At 43.9% G+C, this 18,139-nt stretch overlaps 1 protein-coding gene across 1 annotated transcript in view; it reads right to left on the bottom strand.

Moving 5' to 3' along the window:
* The window catches only part of FARP1 (FERM, ARH/RhoGEF and pleckstrin domain protein 1), a 304,677-nt gene that overhangs the window by 106,048 nt on the left and 180,490 nt on the right, over window positions 1-18,139 (bottom strand). The window contains exon 3 of the mRNA XM_025364102.1: window positions 1,338-1,442. Within this exon, the coding sequence (XP_025219887.1) occupies window positions 1,338-1,442 (105 nt within the window). The remainder of the gene's footprint in view (window positions 1-1,337; window positions 1,443-18,139) is intronic.

Below are 18,139 nucleotides of genomic sequence, written 5' to 3'. Positions count from 1 at the left end.
GTGTTCAAACAATAATGTTTCTGGATATAGGAGGTTAAATAACACATTTTTAACATGAATTTCACCTGGCTGTTTGACCTTTTTAACATAATGCTAGAAAAGTTACAATTGCATATATGGCTTATTTCTCCTGACTGTAATGGCACAGAAAGCCCTTCACCATACAGCTCCCTGCTGGGCTTCCAACCTTCCTTCTCTCACTGCCCTTCTCCTGTCCCCCTCAACTCTGGCCTTCTCTGCAGGCTGCTGAATAACTCACTTGCTTTCTGGTTTTTGTACGTGGGGTGCCTCATCTCTGTGGTACATTCTTTCTATTAGAGCAAGTCCTGCTGGTCTCCTAGGATGCAGGTTTGCAGAAGGATCTCCTGACCTCAAATGGTGTCTGTCGCCCCCACTGCCCAACACCACTGCTCTCCGGGGAGAACCTGTCACGCATCCTATATCTGCACGGCTCCCTACCTGGCTGATAAATTCCCTCTGTCTCATTCACTACTCAATCTACCGTGCAGGGACTAGTAGAAGTTCCAGGAACTCAGTATGCATAGACTCAAAGAATAAAAACATAGCCAGTGAACTTGTAGCTCCAAAAGGTGCCTAATAAAAGGTAGCTTCAGATACAGGCTTAAGCAAGTGCCATCAACCCAAAGAGACAAAAATACGAGGAAGTTATGCTCTACATTTTGGATTCAATTTGGTGCAACCTTTATCCAGAACAATCTGACATATTTAACAACCTTAAAATGATCGGACCCATTGACTGGGTAAATCTGCGCCATTGGATTTGAACTACTGAACAGTTAGCTATGAGCACAAACACAAACGTACTCAGTTCACTGGGGCCGTATCTATAAGAGTAAAAAACTGAAAAGAGCGAAGCATCCCATCAGTTACAATGGAAGCTGTAAATTAGACATGTCCCTCTGGTGGAATGGCATGCAGCCATGAAAAAGAAGGAAATGGACTCCATGTGCTGAAAAGGAAAGACTTCCCTTGAGCAGGGAGGGAAAGCAGGGGGCGCTGTACTATTTCCTCACATTTGTGTATTTCAAAGATATATGTTTGCATATGCATCTACACAGAATTTATCAGAAATATACTGAAGCATGTGTGTGTTCACAAGATAACAGCTCCTGGGGGCAGAGGTGGGAGGGCAGTCATCACTGTGTACCTTCTTTGAACTTGCTAATCATAGGCATGAATACTTTTATTATAAAACATATTAATGAGGGCTTCCTGCATGGACCACAGAAAATCACCAATTATTTCACCACCCCTGCCCAGCCCCCCACCAAGATGAACAGATGGTAAAACAGCAACATTAAGTTGACATCACCTACCGTGATCTTTTTGTGATCAGGAAACTCGAGGCCAAAATAGTCACCTTCCACGAGGTTGAGGTGGTTGCAAACTGCATCCAGCAGCACCTTCCCAGGAGCTCTTTGCTGTGAGCAGAAACAACAGGGGTTATCCCTGAAGCAGGCAGGGATGAAAACAAACCACAGCTCCTGGCTGCAGGAAACCTCTGGATTCCTAAGTCTATGGGTCCTTCACAGCTTGCCACCGCCCACCTCCGTGACACCCTGAACACCAGCCCCGTCTATACCTCTGTATCCCAGCACCTGCTGTTCCCAAAATTGGATGCAAATCTCTTAGCATTTTCTTCCCAATCCAATCCCAGGCATCACTCCTCCCTCCTTATTCAATTAATTGACTATTTTTTTTAGAGTAATTTTAGGTTAACGAAAAGTTGAGCAAAAACTTCTTCCCACCACACAGTGTCCTCTGTTATTAACATTAGTGGTAGAGATTTGCTACTATCGGGGAGCCAATATTGATACAGTATCATCATTCACACTCCATAGCTCACATAAGGCTCACTCTGTGTGCTGTCAAGTTCTATGACAAATGTGTTGTGACCTGTCTGCATTACAGTACCATACAGAATAGTTTCACTGCATTATATGAATTTCACACTAAAAATCCTCTGTGTTCCAGCTATTCCTCCCTCCCTCCTTCCTTCCTAATCCCTGGCAACCACTGATCTTACTGTCTTTATAGTTTGCCTTTCCCAGAATGTCATCTAGCTGGACTCGTACAGTATGTAGCCTTTGCAGACTGCCTTCTTTCATTCAGTAATATGCATGTAAGGTCCGTCTGTGTCTTTTTTTTTTTTTTTTTTTTGAGACAGAGTTTGCTTTTGTTGCCCAGGCTCGAGTGCAATGATGCAATCTCAGCTCACTGCAACCTCCGCCTCCTAGGTTCAACTGATTCTCCTGCCTCAGCCACCGGAGTAGCTGGGATTACAGGCATGCGCCACCATGCCAAGCTACTTTTATATTTTTAGTAGAGATGGGGTTTATCCATGTTGGTCAAGCTGGTCTCAAATTCCCAACCTCAGGTGATCCACCTCCCTCAGCCTCCCAAAGTGCTGGGATTACAGGCATGAGCCGCCATGCCCTGCCCCCTCCATGTCTTTTTATGACTTGGTAGCTTATTTATTTATTGAGACAGAGTCTTGCTTTTGTCACCCAGGCTGGACTGCAATGGTGCGATCTCAGCTCACTACAACCTCAGCCTCCCAAGTTCAAGCGATTCTCCTACCTCAGCCTCCTAAGTAGCTGGGATTACAGGCACCTGCCACCATGCCCGGCTAATTTTTTTGTATTTTTAGTAGAGACGGGGGTTTCACCATGTTGGCCAGACTGGTCTGGAACTCCTGACTTCAGGTGATCTACCTGCCTCAGTCTCCCAAAGTGCTGGGATTACAGGTACGAGCCACCGCACCCAGCCAGTTTGTTTATTTTTACTGTGGAATAATATTCCGCTGTCTGGATGTAATACAGTTTGTTCACCTACTGAAGGACATTTTGGTTGCTTCCAGTTTTGACAATTATGAATACAGGTGTTATAAATATTTCTGGACAGGTTTTCTGTGGACATTAAGTTTTCAACTCATGACCCCAGGTCTTTTTTGTGACAGTCAAAGCCCTGTCCCTTTGCCTCTCTCCTTGTCTACAAATTTGACATGGATGGTTTTCTTCTCTACATTCCTGTAGCAATCCGTGCAGTATCTCATCGAGACTATACCCACATTGAAGGGAAACGCCATATTTTTTTCATCCCTGTATCCACAATGCCTAAAGACCAACCAATTTTCTGAAATGAATGAACAAATCAATAAAAGGTATCCATTCCACTGTATTATAGATGGTTTAGTATCTATGTGTCTATGTCCCCAATTAATATCAGGTCACTTACTCATTTTTGTATTCTTATTGCCTAGCACAGCACCTGGCAATCAATCACTGTCTGCTGAAATCAATACTATTCATGCATTTTCTATACACTGGATCTATAGGGAAAGGGAATATTATATATAAGAACCCACGTTCTATCCTGAAGAGCTTAGAATCACATGCCTCAGTTTCTCTTCATTATGTACACTCCTAGTGACTGATAGTAAAATGGATCAATTCCACCATATAGATCAGATCTTGGGAGACAAATGCTTTAATGACATTGCCATCCACAGTTATCAGCCTGACCTCATTATCAGCCCACCTCAGCCTCCCAAAGTGCTGGGATTATAGGTGTGAGCCACTGCACTCAGCCCAGTTACTTGTTTTATACTTCTCACCTCTTCCCTGAGAACAGAGCATTTTAGGAACCAATTAGTAACCCAGGAGACTGAGTGATAGCAGGAGTCAAAGCCCACCAAGTACACGGATGGGCATGTCCATGAGTCTGTACCAGCATGAACAGAGAAGCCAAGAAAGATGCTGCTTGATGTTCAACATTAAGCACTTTTTTTTAAACAGATACCACTTTACACCCCCACACGAGTGCTCACTGCAATCCAGAAGATACACATTCTCCACAGATGATCCCAAACTCGCCAGGCTGTAGATCTTAAACGCCTGACATTGGCAGAGTCATGTCACCTGCAGGAATGTCAGGAGTCACATGTGATTGTGTGGAACCCTCATTGTTGCCTGCCAAGCTCTCCTCTTCTGCAGGCGGCTTATCCAGAGGAAACAGTCAGGAGAGCACAGTGGAACACAGGTCACCAATCTTACCTTCCACCACTTTGCTACAGCAGTGTGCCCTGTTTCCGACGCACAGGGTCAGACTAGCTTTTCCCAGCTCGGTTGATGTAGGGAGCGATGAGCTGCTCCATTCCAGTCCCTAATCTTGGGTCTGAGTCCCCACACCAGCTGCCAAGAGCTGCATGGTTAACTTATGCACAGCAACTTACTCGGGCTCCACCTCTCACTCCAATAACATCTGCAGACATTAATAAGAACATTATAGGCTAGGCACGGTGGCTCATGCCTGTAATCCCAGAACTTTGGGAGGCCGAGGCGGGTGGATGATTTGAGGTCAGGAGTTTGAGACCAGCCTGGCCAACATGGTGAAACTCCGTCTCTACTAAAAATACAAAAATTAGCCAGGTATGGTGGCGGGTGCCTGTAATCCCAGCTACTCAGGAGGCTGAGGCAGGAGAATTGCTTGAACCCAGGAGGCGGAAGTTGCAGTGAGCTGAGATCACACCACTGCACTCCAGCCTGGAAAAAAAAGAATGTCATAAAAATGGACCCAAGAATAAGAACTTGAGAAAGAATTCCCATACTGTAAGATTTTCTTTTAAAGGAAAAACACATTCCAGCTTCAAAACTTTCGTTCTCATAACTCTTAACATTTCCTATTTGTGATGAAAATAAACCACCAATCATCTGACCAGCTGGCAAGCACTCACGTTTCCCAAAGAATTCCTGGAACTAAGGGAATTTGACAACTTCATCTAGATTTACAGAGTCTGGGAAATGAGACTTAACAATTCAATACTAGAAATCTTAAAAAGTTTAAAAAAAAAACTAATATATAATGGATGTCTCTATGCACATGGTGTTAAACTGAGCACTTTAGAAGAGGGGAGAGGGAGAGTTAGCCTCTACACTGGGTACTTCATGGCGTCAGCGGCGGTTTCTGTGCATGTTTGGAGTGCTTTTGGTGATAATATGAGGGCGTGTTGAGTCCTAGAACCTGCAGCCTTGCTGCCGCAGCACTGCACACTCCTTAGGGCCTGTCAGACATAAGTGAAGCAATGATGATTAACTAGCTGCTTGTCACGGGTTTGCAGTAGAGACTTAGGATCTAGCTAATAAATGGCAAGTCGATCCTTAAAATTGTTAAAATTTATTATCTTATGCAAATGTTTATAGAAAATGACTTTTCTTTGGCACCAAATTTTTCATAGGGCGATGTCAACTTATCATTTCAATAATATCTTTATAGCTTCTAAAATTCATCTGTAAAATAGATGTCCATAAAGCATTATACGAATTCCCCTGTGAATGCTGGCTATATCTATGGTTGTAAGGACACTCCTGTATGTAACATCACTAGAATTTACAAGGGCTTAAATGCACCCACTACATGACAATGGCATGGGTAAATGGCACTACAATGGTGATATGGTTTGGCTCTGTGTCCCCACCCAAATCTCATGTTGAATTGTAATTCCCAGTGTTGAGGGAGGGACCTGGTGGGAGGTAGCTGGATCATGGGGGCAGATTTCCCCCTTGCTGTTCTCCGACAGTGAGGCGTTCTCATGAGATCTGATGGTTTAAAAGTGTGTGGCACCTCCCTCTTTATTCTCTCTCTCTCTCCTGCTCACCATGGTAAAACATGCTTATTGTCCTTCACCTTCTGCCATGATTGTAAGTTTCCTGAGGTCTCCCAGCCACACTTCCTGAACAGCCTGTAGAACTGTGAGTCAAGTAAACCTCTTTTCTACATGAATTACCCAATCTCAGGTGGTTCTTTACAGCACTGTGAGAATGGACAAATACAAATATGCTACATGAACTGTGCATTAACACCCCAATGTGTACCGGGCAGCTGAGCCTAAAGCACTTCCAGACATAAAGATACCCTGATGGTCAAGGACTTCCTCTCCCTTTCTTTTAGGACTTGGTCCTGAACTATCTAAGTGTGTCAACGCACACCAGGTTAAAGCCTGCTTCTGAGGAAGCTTCTCGGAGAAGAGAGGCAGAGAAACAGCTTGTATTTCATTAAGAAAATGATTCTTCCTTTTGTTCCTATAATACTTTTACTTCATCAGCCTGCAGCATAATTTCTCTGTACTTCCCAGTGAGATTTTGAACTTCACTCTGAAGCGCATTCTGTTCCACGTCACATCCCAGAATGCAAAATGGTGCAGCCACTATGGTAAAACAGTATGGCCGTTTCTCAAAATAATGAAAATAGTCTTATCCTAGGATACAGCAATCCCACTTCTGAATATACAACGAAAATAACTGAAAGCAGGGTTTCGTAAATCCACGTTCACAGAAGAATTATTCACAATAGCCAAGAGCTAGAAGCAATCCAGGTGTACACTGCTGAATGAGTGGATCAACAGTATGAGGAGGACAATTACACACAGTGGAGGACGATGCAGCCTTCAGGAAAAAAGAAAACAAGATTCAGGAACACGATACACCATAAATGAAACTTACGGACACTATTCTAAGTGAAATGAGCCAGTAATCAAAGGACAAATATTGGATGATTCCACTTCAATGAGGTACCTACAGCAGGCAAATTCAGAGACAGAAAGTAGAATGGGGGGGTTGCCAGGGGCTTTGGGGAGGGGGAACGGGGAGTCAGTGATTACCGGGATCAGAGCTTCAGTTTTGCAAGGTAAGAAGAGTTCTGGAGATGGATGGTGGTGATAATTGCACAACAGTGTGAATGGACTTAATGTACTTAGTGCCCCTGAGTGAATGTACTTAATGCCCCTGAACTACACATGTAAAAACGGTAAATTTTGTTACAGGTGTTTCACCACAATTTTAAAAATGCAGATGGGAGAAAAAGTAGTTGAGGAATGGGGCTCACATCTATAAACAATTGAAAACAGTTATTCACAATGCAATCTGTTAACACTACTTTTAAAAATAAGAAAATAAAGAATCTATTTTCTTTACATGAGATCTTAGAAAAATATTATGGGTTAGCATCTCATCACATGAGGAAAATGGGTGAATATGCACGTGTATGCACTAAATATTTGCTAATATTTCTTTACACAAAGAGCTTTTTTTATATGTTTGGCAAAAAAGGAATAAACTGAACATCTTTGGAAATAATGGCAAATTATGCATTTGGGGCAGGCTTTGTACTGAAAGCCAGCGATGAGATTCAAGAGCCACAAATCCACTAGCCTTTTATTAACTAAAAAACCAAACCTGTAAACAAGTCAGTAAAGCTTGAATGGGGAAAAGGTGGAAACAGCACAGATTAAACTGACAGAACTCAAGAAAAAAGGCCCTGTAGAAAATTCATCAGTAAAAGTATTTTTTTAAAGGTTAACTTACTTCAACACACACACACATACACACACACACACACACACACACACACACACACACGGCGACACAGACTATTATATACAAGGAAGGAAAACCCACTTATCTAGGCATCATTTGAAAACCTATATATGTGAGTAATGGTTTAATATGAAAGGGATCTGATGACAAATGAATGTTTTGTTGTTTTTGAAAAAAATTATTTCTGTTATTCAAGCTTTTTTTGGAGACAGCGTATTGCGTCACCTTGGCTGGAGTGCAGTGGCACCATTGTAGCTCACTGCAACCTCAATCTCTGTGCTCAAACTTCCCACCTCAGCCTCCCAAGAAGCTGGGACTATAGGAGTGCACCACCGCGTCTGGCTAATATTTTATTTTTAGTAGAGACGAGGTCTTGCTATGTTGCCCAGGCTGGTCTCAAACTCCTGAGCTCAGGCGATCATCCTGCCTCGGCCTCCCAAAGTGCTAGGATTATAGGTGTCAGCCACTGTACCTGGCCCAAATGACTGTTTATGATGTCCTCAAGGGTTTGTGCTGGGGGTGGGGGCAGACCTCTAAGGCTCCCATCAGCTCTAAGAAACCACCCCCTTCACTACCAGTCTCGATCATAATATTCCTGAAGTGTTCTCCTTATAAGAGGCCAAATATTCATTCTAATGTTCTATTTTGGATAACAAACCAGCAATTCGTGAACTACATAATCAAATTTTTGTCCCTTGTTTTTAAAATGATGCTCCAAAAGGCAGCTGAATTTTAATCTAGTGCACAAACCAGTTGGCTGGCTCCACACTCTGTGTCCCTGTTGCCTTCTCCGTCCTCAATTGGCTTTTCACTGGAGCCTATAACATTAAATTTAGGAGGAGGTTTACATTCGTGGGGAAAGCCTGGCAACTATGCACTGAATACTAAACAGCACGCATGTTCACACGGCGCTTCAAGCTATTACAAATTGTGACTCAAAGTTGCTCCAGTTTATCGTGACTTTAAAACATTTCTAGGCCGGGCACGGTGGCTCACACATGTAATCCCAGCACTTTGGGAGGCCAAGGCAGGTAAATTACCTGAGGTCAGGAGTTCGAGACCAGTCTGGCCAACATGGCGAAACCCCATCTCTACTAAAAATACAAAAGAATTATCTGGGCAGGATGGCGCGCGCTGCTTGTACTGTCCCAGCTACTTGGGAGGCTAAAGCAGGAGAATTGCTTGAACCTGGGAGGCAGAGGTTGCAGTGAGCCAAGATTACACAACTGCACTCCAGCCTGGGCGACAGAGCAAGACTCCCCGTCTCAAAACAAACAAACAAACAAACAAAAAACAAAAACAACAACAACATTTCTATGTCTTCAGGTTATTTCTATAACAAAGTTTTAAACAGGAGTATTTTTTGTTTTCTTTTCTAAAAGAATAAAGACACCATTCCTTCTGTAGGCTGGGAGTATATTCTCCCTCTCCCTCTCCCTACCACATTAAATCGTCTAAATCAATTAATTCCCTACCTGAGAAAGCTAAAGTACTGCCTTGTGGAAATTATCTCATAGACAGAACTCGATAATGTTTGACCAGGTTTACAAGGTTTGCATCTCCTGGCGTTACAGAGAGCCATTTCGGGAAGTGTTTTATTTTTGCTGTTTTGGGATTAGTGTAACTATGACAACCAAGGCATGCTCTCACTCAGCAGAAGGGAATGGCTGCTATCGAAGGTCTTGTGCCCTTCTCCCTATGACTGATACCTATCAGAATATTGTTCAAAATCCCATAATCCATCAACCCTCTACCCAATCACAACGTCACAGATTTTCCTATAGCCTTTTGGTAGATTTTGACCAGGTGGGCAGACGTATTAATAACTATGACGGCTTGAGGGGGCTGGGGTATATTTATCGAGCAAGTTGCAGTGTGCAGTCATTATGTTAAGCAGAGAGAAAGGAAAGCAAGAAGATGAGCATCTCTCTTTGGGTCAGTGATACGGTTTGGCTGTGTCCCCACGCAAATCTCATCTTGAATAGTAGCTCCTACAGTTCCCATGTGCTGTGGGAGGAACCCTGTGGGAGGTGACTGAATCATGGGAGCAGGTCTTTCCCATGCTGTTCTCGTGATAGTAAGTCTCACCAGGTCTGATGGTTTTATAAGGAGAAGTTTTTCTGCACAAGCTCTCTCTTTGCCTGCTGCCATCCATGTAAGACATGACTTGCTCCTCCTTGCCTTCTGCCATGATTGTAAGGCCTCCCCAGCCATGTGGAACTGTGGGTCCATTAAGCCCCTTTCCTGTATAAATTACCCAGTCTCAAGTATGTCTTTACTCGCAGAGTGAAAATGGACTAATTCCATCGATGATGTACAAAAATAACCAGCTAAATTGGAGTACATGGTAAGTGGCACATTAGAGGAACTAGCAAAAAGCCATAGAAAGTCAGAGAATAGAGCAACTGGCTATTCTCCCTGATGGTGGTGTTCTTTGAGAGTGGAGTACCTAATGTGTTTTAGAAGTAGCCCATTTGAATGGGTCTTGAAGGATGAGTAGGAGTTTGCTAGGTAAACACAGATGGAAACATGATGACTTAGTCTGCCCAGGTGGACATAACCAAACACTATGCACTGGGTGGCTTAAACACCAGAAATTGATGTTTTCACAGTTCTGGAGGGTGTGAAGTCTACACTCAAGGTATGAGCTGATCAGGTTCTCTGAGGGCTCCCTGCCTGGCTTGCAGATGGCTACCTTCTCATTGTGTCCTCACATAGCTGAGTGACAGCAAGTGAGAGCTCTCTGGTATCTCTTCTCCTAAGGTCACTAGTTCTATCAGATCAGAGCTCCATCCTCATGACCTTATTTTACCTTAATTACTGTACTTCCTTACTCCAAATATGGTCACATGGTAGGTAGCGCATCAAGAAATTAATTAGGGTGGGGAGTACAATTTAGTCCACAGCACACGAGTCATGAAAGGGCTAGAGATGCTATTTTATGCTATTATTATCTCCCTTTTAAGACTAATGTGAGAATTCAATGAAACCATGACCACAAAGTACCTAGCAAAAGGCCTGGCACATGACACACATTCTTTATTATTGCTGCCACTGTGATGGTGAAGGGAAATGGAAATTTACAGACTGAATGACAGAGGATGAGTTGATACTGGAAGGAGGTCCCACTTCCCAACCCCAAAGGTGTGTGCCTGCAAAATCCCAAGTGGAGCTCATTAGCACAGCAGCGTGCCACGGGGCTAAGTCCCTGGGGCAGAGTCCCCAGAGGGTCACTGCCTGCAGTCACCTTGGAATTCAGCTGGAGGTGACACAGAGCTACGCTCTTCCAATCAAATGTGCTCGTGGGTCTCCTTCAGACACTGATAAGCTGCAGATGCTGATTCCAGAGGCCCCAGGATCTGTATTTCTAATAAACTTCCAAAGAGTGCTGCTGCTGGGGCAAGGACCAGGTTTGAGTAGCCAAGTGCCAGACACATGGATGAGATACTATCAATGACACGGGGTCCTCTGAGGCCAGGCTGGCTGCCTCTGGGGTTTCTCACTCTGATTTCCATCCGAGGCTAATATCAAGCCAGAGATGCATCCACAGTAAAAGATACCAAACCTGGGCTAGGTGCGATGGCTCACACCTATAACCCCAGCACTTTGAGGATCACTTATGAGACCAGCCTGGGCAATATAGTGAGACCCCCATCTCTATAACTTTTTTAAAAAAATTAGCAAGTAGAGATCAGAGGCAGGCAGCTGCTAGCCAAGGGACACCAGGGACCACCGGCCACCCTAAAAGCCAAAAGAAGCCGGGAAGGAGTCTACTCAGAGTCTCCGAGGAGGCACAGCCCTCATGACCCCTTCATCTCTGACTTCTTGCCTCCAAAACAGTGAGAGAATACATTTCTGCGGTTGTTGGCCACTTGGTTTGTAGTATTTTGTTGTGGCAGCCCTAGAAAGTAAAAGCTGCCTTAGGGACGGCCTCATCACCTGTTCCTTTGCCACGGCATGCAGGAACAATGCAGTTGGGTTGAGCAGTTTTCTTTCTGAATAAACAGATTACAGTGAAGTAATAACCCTGTTAGTGAATTTAGAACCATACAAAAATTATGGCCTTCAAAATTTCTCTATCTTGATCTTCAAATATACTCAGCTAATAGTAGACTCATTAAGGGAGATGATCTATTTTTCTCACTGCTAAAAGGCATTCTTCTTTCGATTGCTGTTGCTCTAGGTGTGAACAGTACTCCACAATAGAAATATTTTCAATTGAAATATTTTCAATTCTCTTTACAAAATATTTTCTCTTTTGAGAGCCTCCCCCTACAGCCTGGTGAGGTGGGAGGGGTCAGATGCCAGGCCCAGAATCACACAAAGTCCCAGCTGCCCACCAAGGACAGCCTCTACCTCAGCCCAGCCCTTCCCTAGCTCCCAGGCTCGTGTGAAAATCTGTCAATGAGAGCAGTTTGAGAAATTCTACAGGAACTTGCCTATCTGTCTGGAAATGCATATTTTTCCTCGAAAGATTAGCACAAGGCCACTGCCAGACAGGGCTTAATACAAACCAGGAGACAAATGTTGGTTGTGGCTAAATGTGGCAGGCTGAACACAGGAGCTTATCTCCACTGCATCCGGAAAGCCCACTGCAACAACAGTGAAAGAATCAAAAAGGAAAGGGCACGGTGGCTCACGTCTATAATCCCAGCATTTTAGGAGGCCAAGGTGGGAGGATCACTTGAGGTCAGGAGATTGAGACTAGCCTGTGACACATAGTGAGACCTCATCTCTACAAAAATAAAATTAGTTGGGCATAATGGTCTCAGCTACTCAGGGGCTGAGGTGGGAGGATGGCCTGAGCCTGAGAGTTGGAGGCTGCAGTGCTATTATCATGCCACTTCACTCCAGCCTGGACAAAGTAAGACCCTGTCTCAAAAAAATTAATAATAATAATAATAATTAAAACGGGGAAAGGAATAAATTCATGGAAAACAGAGCAAATGAAAGAGGAGACAGGAGGGGGCAGAGTTCCCCCAAATTGTGAAAGGTGACCAAGAAGAAAGGAGAAATCTAGTTACAGACGAGAAGAGGAAGAGTCAGCAACAGCAGGCAGTCACATTACGCAGAGTGTCCCAAAAGGTCAGACATGGGAGATGCCAGGTACTTGCAATAATGCACGAAGAGGGGAAAACTTTTAGAAATACTATAATTTGTACCCAGATATAGCTAAGAGTTTATAAGTTAAAACACAGAAAGTTATAAACAGGAACATTTGAATAACAAGAAAGAGCTCTTAGAAATAAAAAAAAATAAAAGAAATAAAAATGTCACTCAAAGACTTTAAAGTTGAGAACTCCCCTAGAAGCTAGACTTGAAGGCAAAGAGATGAGAAAGAAGAAAGGATATAAGACATTTAGAGCCACAAGTCAAGAGCTTCAACATCTGAGTAACATGACTTCCAGACAAAGAGACCCCAAAGGAAAGGAAATTAGGCAAGAATAAGATGAGAAAAATTTCCAGAACCTTTCAGATTGAAAAGGGCCAGAGAGTACCTCACAGAATGAATGAGTAAAGTTCATCTCAAGGCAAATTACTGGGAAATCTGAAAGTCTAGGAACGAAAGGAAAATTGTAAAAGTTATGAGAGAGAAAATCAGAATGGCTCAGGGATTAATGAAACAGGAGAATTCCCTGGACCCCTTCAGGGGACCTGTCACAGGGGTGGGGCTTGCTTACTCAGCCACCAGGCTCAAATTTCTTGCGAGCTGGTGCTGGGGCCAAGGCAAGCAGCTTTTGGGCTCCGGTCCCATGGTAGTCTCTAGTGGTGTCAATGCTCTTTTAGCAGTTGCCATGTGAGGATATCCAAGTGTTTTGTTTTTTCTTTTTTTTTTTTTTTTTTTGAGATGGAGTCTTATCCTGTCGCCCAGGCTGGAGTGCAGTGGCGCGATCTTGGCTCACTGCAAGCTCTGCCTCCCGGGTTCACGCCACTCTCCTGCCTCAGCCTCCTGAGTAGCTGGGACTACAGGTGCCCGCCACTACGCCCAGCTAAGTTTATTTTTAGGAGAGACGGGGTTTCACCATGTTAGCCAGGATGGTCTCGATCTCCTGACCTTGTGATCCTCCCGCCTCGGCCTCCCAAAGTGCTGGGATTACAGGCGTGAGCCACCGCGCCTGGCCAAGGATGTCCAAGTGTTAACCAGCTCAGTGGAGAGTCAGGGTGACAGCCTTTTACACCCTGCCCTCTTGGTACCCAAGTTCTTGTCCAGCATCCTGGAAGAATCAGGTCACAGGGACTTGAATGTGGAGGTTTTATTAAGTGGTGGAAGTGGCTCTCAGTGGAAGGGGAGCTGAAAAGGGGATGGTGCGGGAAGAAGGTGATCCTTCCCTGAAGCCAGGCCATCTCCAGCAGGATTGCTCTCCAAAGTCGTGATGTCTGAAGTTAAGTTGCATCTATCTGTAGTCTCCGACACTCAGTTGCTTCTTCTGCTCTCAATGTTCAGCTGCTTGTCGCTCTGCCAGCTGAGGTTTGGGGTTTACGTGGGCACAGGATGGGGGGTAGGGTGGGCCAAAAAGCAACACTTGGGCACAAAAACAGGAATGCCTGTTCTATTAGGGCTGTGGGTCCAGGCTTGAGGGTAGAGCCTTTGCCAGGGACCCTGCCCTCCTGTCTCTTGTCCGTATTAAAAGTATATTAGAAGCCAGAACAGGGCATTCCTACCTTTTTCACTTTCCAGACATCAGCAGTAACATTTGTGTAAGTCTGGACACTTGAGACCATATGCAATGCTCTGGGGCTTTACCCTGTGGGTAGAAGGGATCGGTGCACCTGCACACCTGCACCTCAGCTCTGCTGTATCTACTGGGACTTTCCAGGCTGGAGGACAATGGAATGCCCAAGGTCACATCCAGTGGAGGCAAGCTACTTCTTGTGCCTCAGTTTCCTCTTACATAAAATGAATGTAAAGATTGAACCACTTCATTGGGTCACTGTAAGGATTCAGCAACTTAGTATACACAGCATGCCCTTAGAACAGCATCCAGACTAGGTGAGCTCTAATGGGTATTTGTGATGATGATGATGATGATGTGGAGGAGGAAAAATTAAGTGACTCAAAAGCTGAACAGCAGACCGGATGGCCCCCTCATCTGGAAACTGCGATCACCACTGACAGGAACTAAAACTTTAAATCCAAACCCTGGGGAGCTGGAACAGGCTTTCATTCTGGGGCAAAGTAGCTAAATGTTTAGGCCTGCCCATCGGTTCTGCCCACAAACGCTGCGATTCTTCCTGCTTGCTGTGGCTCTAGGGGCGGCCACACTGCCCCTGAGGACACACTGTCTCCTTGTTCCCCTTGGCACTAAGTCCCAGCGTTCAGAACCCTTGTTAAACACACTTCAGATTAGGTTTCAGAGTCCCCGACTCCAGGCCGTGAAGAGAATGGGCGCTTTCAGCTCCCTCACTGCAACGGAGCAGTGACACACCCACCGCATCATTAGTACACAACTCCCTCCTTCTTTCATTCCAAAACTCTGCAAAGACAGACAGACAGAGAGACAGAGTGTGTGTGTGTGTGTGTGTGTGTGTGTGTGTGTGTGTGTACGTGTGGGGGGTTTCTACTGCTTTCTTACAAACCCGGTATGAAGCAAGCAACAGAAACAAAAACATTTAGGGGAGAATCCAGCTCTTCATAGTGCTAGGTTTGTCATCTCCTGATCTTGACCAATTCATTGTCTTTTCATCCCTTTTAGAAATAGATGAATAAAAAATTCTAAAATTTATCTAAATTAAAAAATCATGCTTCACACTTTGATACTTTCATATCTATTAGGCAGAGAATAAAATATCACACAAAAACTGAACAAGGCAAGTATAAACCAGATAATGACTGCTTGTAGAAAGCAGGACACCACTTCCAGCAAGAGCAAAAGACGTGTCTTTTTCCTCGTGTCTAGTAAGATTGGCGCTTTCTCCTTGGGCTCGGTGGTCTAATGAAGTCACGAAAGTGCATTCAGCCCACTGAGCCTGAATCTTTAGAAAACACACCTGATATCATATACTAATACCTGGCTTCCAAAACTATTATTGCAGAGGAAGGCGGAAAGTAGAAATTGTGCTGAACTTAGTCCCATGACTCAGCAGAAAGGTGAAGACTTTGTAAAACAAAACCACCAAATGACACCTGTGTTTCCCACTGTCATCTTCCATCTTATGCACGCAAAGTTCTTCAACCTTGTCTCTGAAACACCGCTTTTCCCCAAGAGCCAATCTTACGTGAAAGAAAAATTAATCTGTTTACAGACACTTTCTACAGAAAATATTTTTTAACCTTTTTTTTCAAATAGTTGGGAGAATGGGAAGATTTTCTTACCCCTTAGAAGGGGACTTTAATGTTTTATGCAAAAGGCTTTTAAGTTAAAAATCCACGAATCAAACTCAAGTTTGAAAACGCAGCTTTCCGGATCCTTTAAGAATTCTTAGTTCCTTAGTTTCCAGAAAACTTCCCAAACATTTTTACTTGTCATTCTTTTTTAAAAATGTACTTTTCAGATTTAATATTGTTAACCATGGGAGTGAGTGGGGGGGTAGGGGTGGGCTTCAGCTCCAGCTTTGTGTTCTGCAAAGAGGTCAGAGTTCTAACCAGATACTTGGAATGTATTCTCCTTTGAAAAGCTGGAAAGCTCAGATGAATATGGAAAAGACCTTTACAAACAGGCGTACAACAAAAGTACAACAATCATATCCAATAGACACAGAAAGGAGAATGGTGGTTTTGGGGGCTGGGGGTAAGGGAGGGGGAGTGGGGAGTTAGTGTTTAATGGGGACACAGTTGCAGTTTGGGAAGATGAAAAAGTTTTGGAGAGGTGGGGATGGCTGAGCAACAACATAAACATACTTAATACCACTGAACTGTATACTTAGAATGGTTAAAATGGTAAAGTTATATTATGTATATTTTACCACAATAAAAAAAATGGGAAAAAAGCATATCTGAAAATACTGACAATCTACAAAATGGACTGGTAAACTGGGTGGGTGTGGGGAGGGTAGAAAAAGCCAAGCACTATAAAAAGTGTTTTCATTATAAAGAAAGATGGAGGGAAAACTAACTTTGACGTCATTTTCAACAGATGAAGCTATTACTATTAGGTACAAAACTGTGGGAGATGTTTGGGAACAGCACAGAATAGGGGAAGGCAGGGGTTCTAGGCTCATCACGTAAGGACTTTGAGGCTGGCTTGCCACTTACCAGCTATGGGGCTCAGGCAGGTCTCCTGGCCTGTGTGGGCACTGGCTTTTCCATCTCAACCATGGAATGATGACACCCCATAAAGGAGTGGCTGTGAGAGTTAAATGAAGGAAATATACATAAAGTGCTAAGCACCAGTGCCACCATCCAGCAGGGATTCAAGAAGTCAGTAACCCACCTTGCTTCATTTTTAGTTGAAGTATGTTGTGTTATTTTCAACTTTTGGTAGCTATGAAAATTCCACCTTCTGTATTTTTAAATCTCACTGTACTTTAATCACTGTAAAATAAAACTTACACTTTCCCTTATATTTCACTATCTTCTGATGAGCAGCTGGGCAATGAGACACTGACTAGAAGAGGAAAAAGGTGGGAAATGGGGTCTGTGCGATCCACAAATGAGGAAACCACTAAGAAGCAAAAAACGATACGGGTTCACTATGGATGGCAGTCTCTTCCTACTGAAAACCCGCTAGAGTAAGACAAAATACGAACACAAAGATTCTCGATTGAGGAAAAAGAAACTTACAAATAAGTATATAACAAAAGTACATAAAGCATATCCAACAATGCTGACAGTCTAGAAGGACTAAAAGATTCTGAATTACTAAACACATTTTTTAAAATATGAGTATCAAACAAGCAGTTCCTTAGGTGTTAACAAACCACAGTTCTGGGAAACAAGATGGTTCTGCTTTGTTTACAACACAGATTCTGTCAAATGCAACAGAAGGCGATGCTGATCGATGGCCAGGATTTAATTAAGGAACTAATTCCGATCGATTATAGCAGTGATTCCAAGGGCACTCTGGAAATGAGGCTTGCCTGAAAACTTCTAAGCACTCACGTCCTCTGGCCCCAAACCTAGAGAGCCTCACGTGCCTGAATGTTCCTGCGATTTCTCCACTGCACATACACACTCACACGTTTGTGGACACACATTCATGACACTCAGGAACTGGAATACCATGCAGCTGAATGACATTCTTCACCTTCTGTGAGTACCTTGATGAATTTTTTGCCCAGGCTGGAGTGCAGTGGCACGATCTTGGTTCACTGCAACCTGTGCCTCCCAGGTTCAAGTGATTCTCCTGCTTCAGCCTCCCGAGTAGCTGGGATTGCAGGCACATGCCACCATGCCCAGCTAATTTTTGTATTTTTAGTAGAGACAGGGTTTCACCATGTTGGTCAGGCTGGTCTCGAAACCCTGACCTCAGGTGATCCATCCGCCTCGGCCTCCCAAAGTGCTGGGAGTGAGCCCACCGTGCCCTGCAGATGAAATTTTGTTTTCTGACAATTTCCTTGAATTTCTCGGCCTGCATGTAACCTCTGTCACTTCTGATAACCATCTGACTTATCACATAAACAATTTCCAAATAGCTTCTCAAGTCAGCTTTATCAGAAACAGTCATCTTCTACTTTAAATCAGACATGTCACTCCTCTACTCAAAACCTTTTTCACTCAGAGTAAAAGCCACAGTCCTCACAATGGAAAAAAGGGTCCCCAGTGATCTGCCCCACCCCTGTCACCTACCTGAGCTCATATCCAAATG

The sequence above is a fragment of the Theropithecus gelada genome, chromosome 17 (genome assembly GCF_003255815.1).
Source record: "Theropithecus gelada isolate Dixy chromosome 17, Tgel_1.0, whole genome shotgun sequence".
Lineage (NCBI taxonomy): Eukaryota > Metazoa > Chordata > Mammalia > Primates > Cercopithecidae > Theropithecus > Theropithecus gelada.
This window is presented reverse-complemented; position numbering and strand designations above follow the sequence as displayed.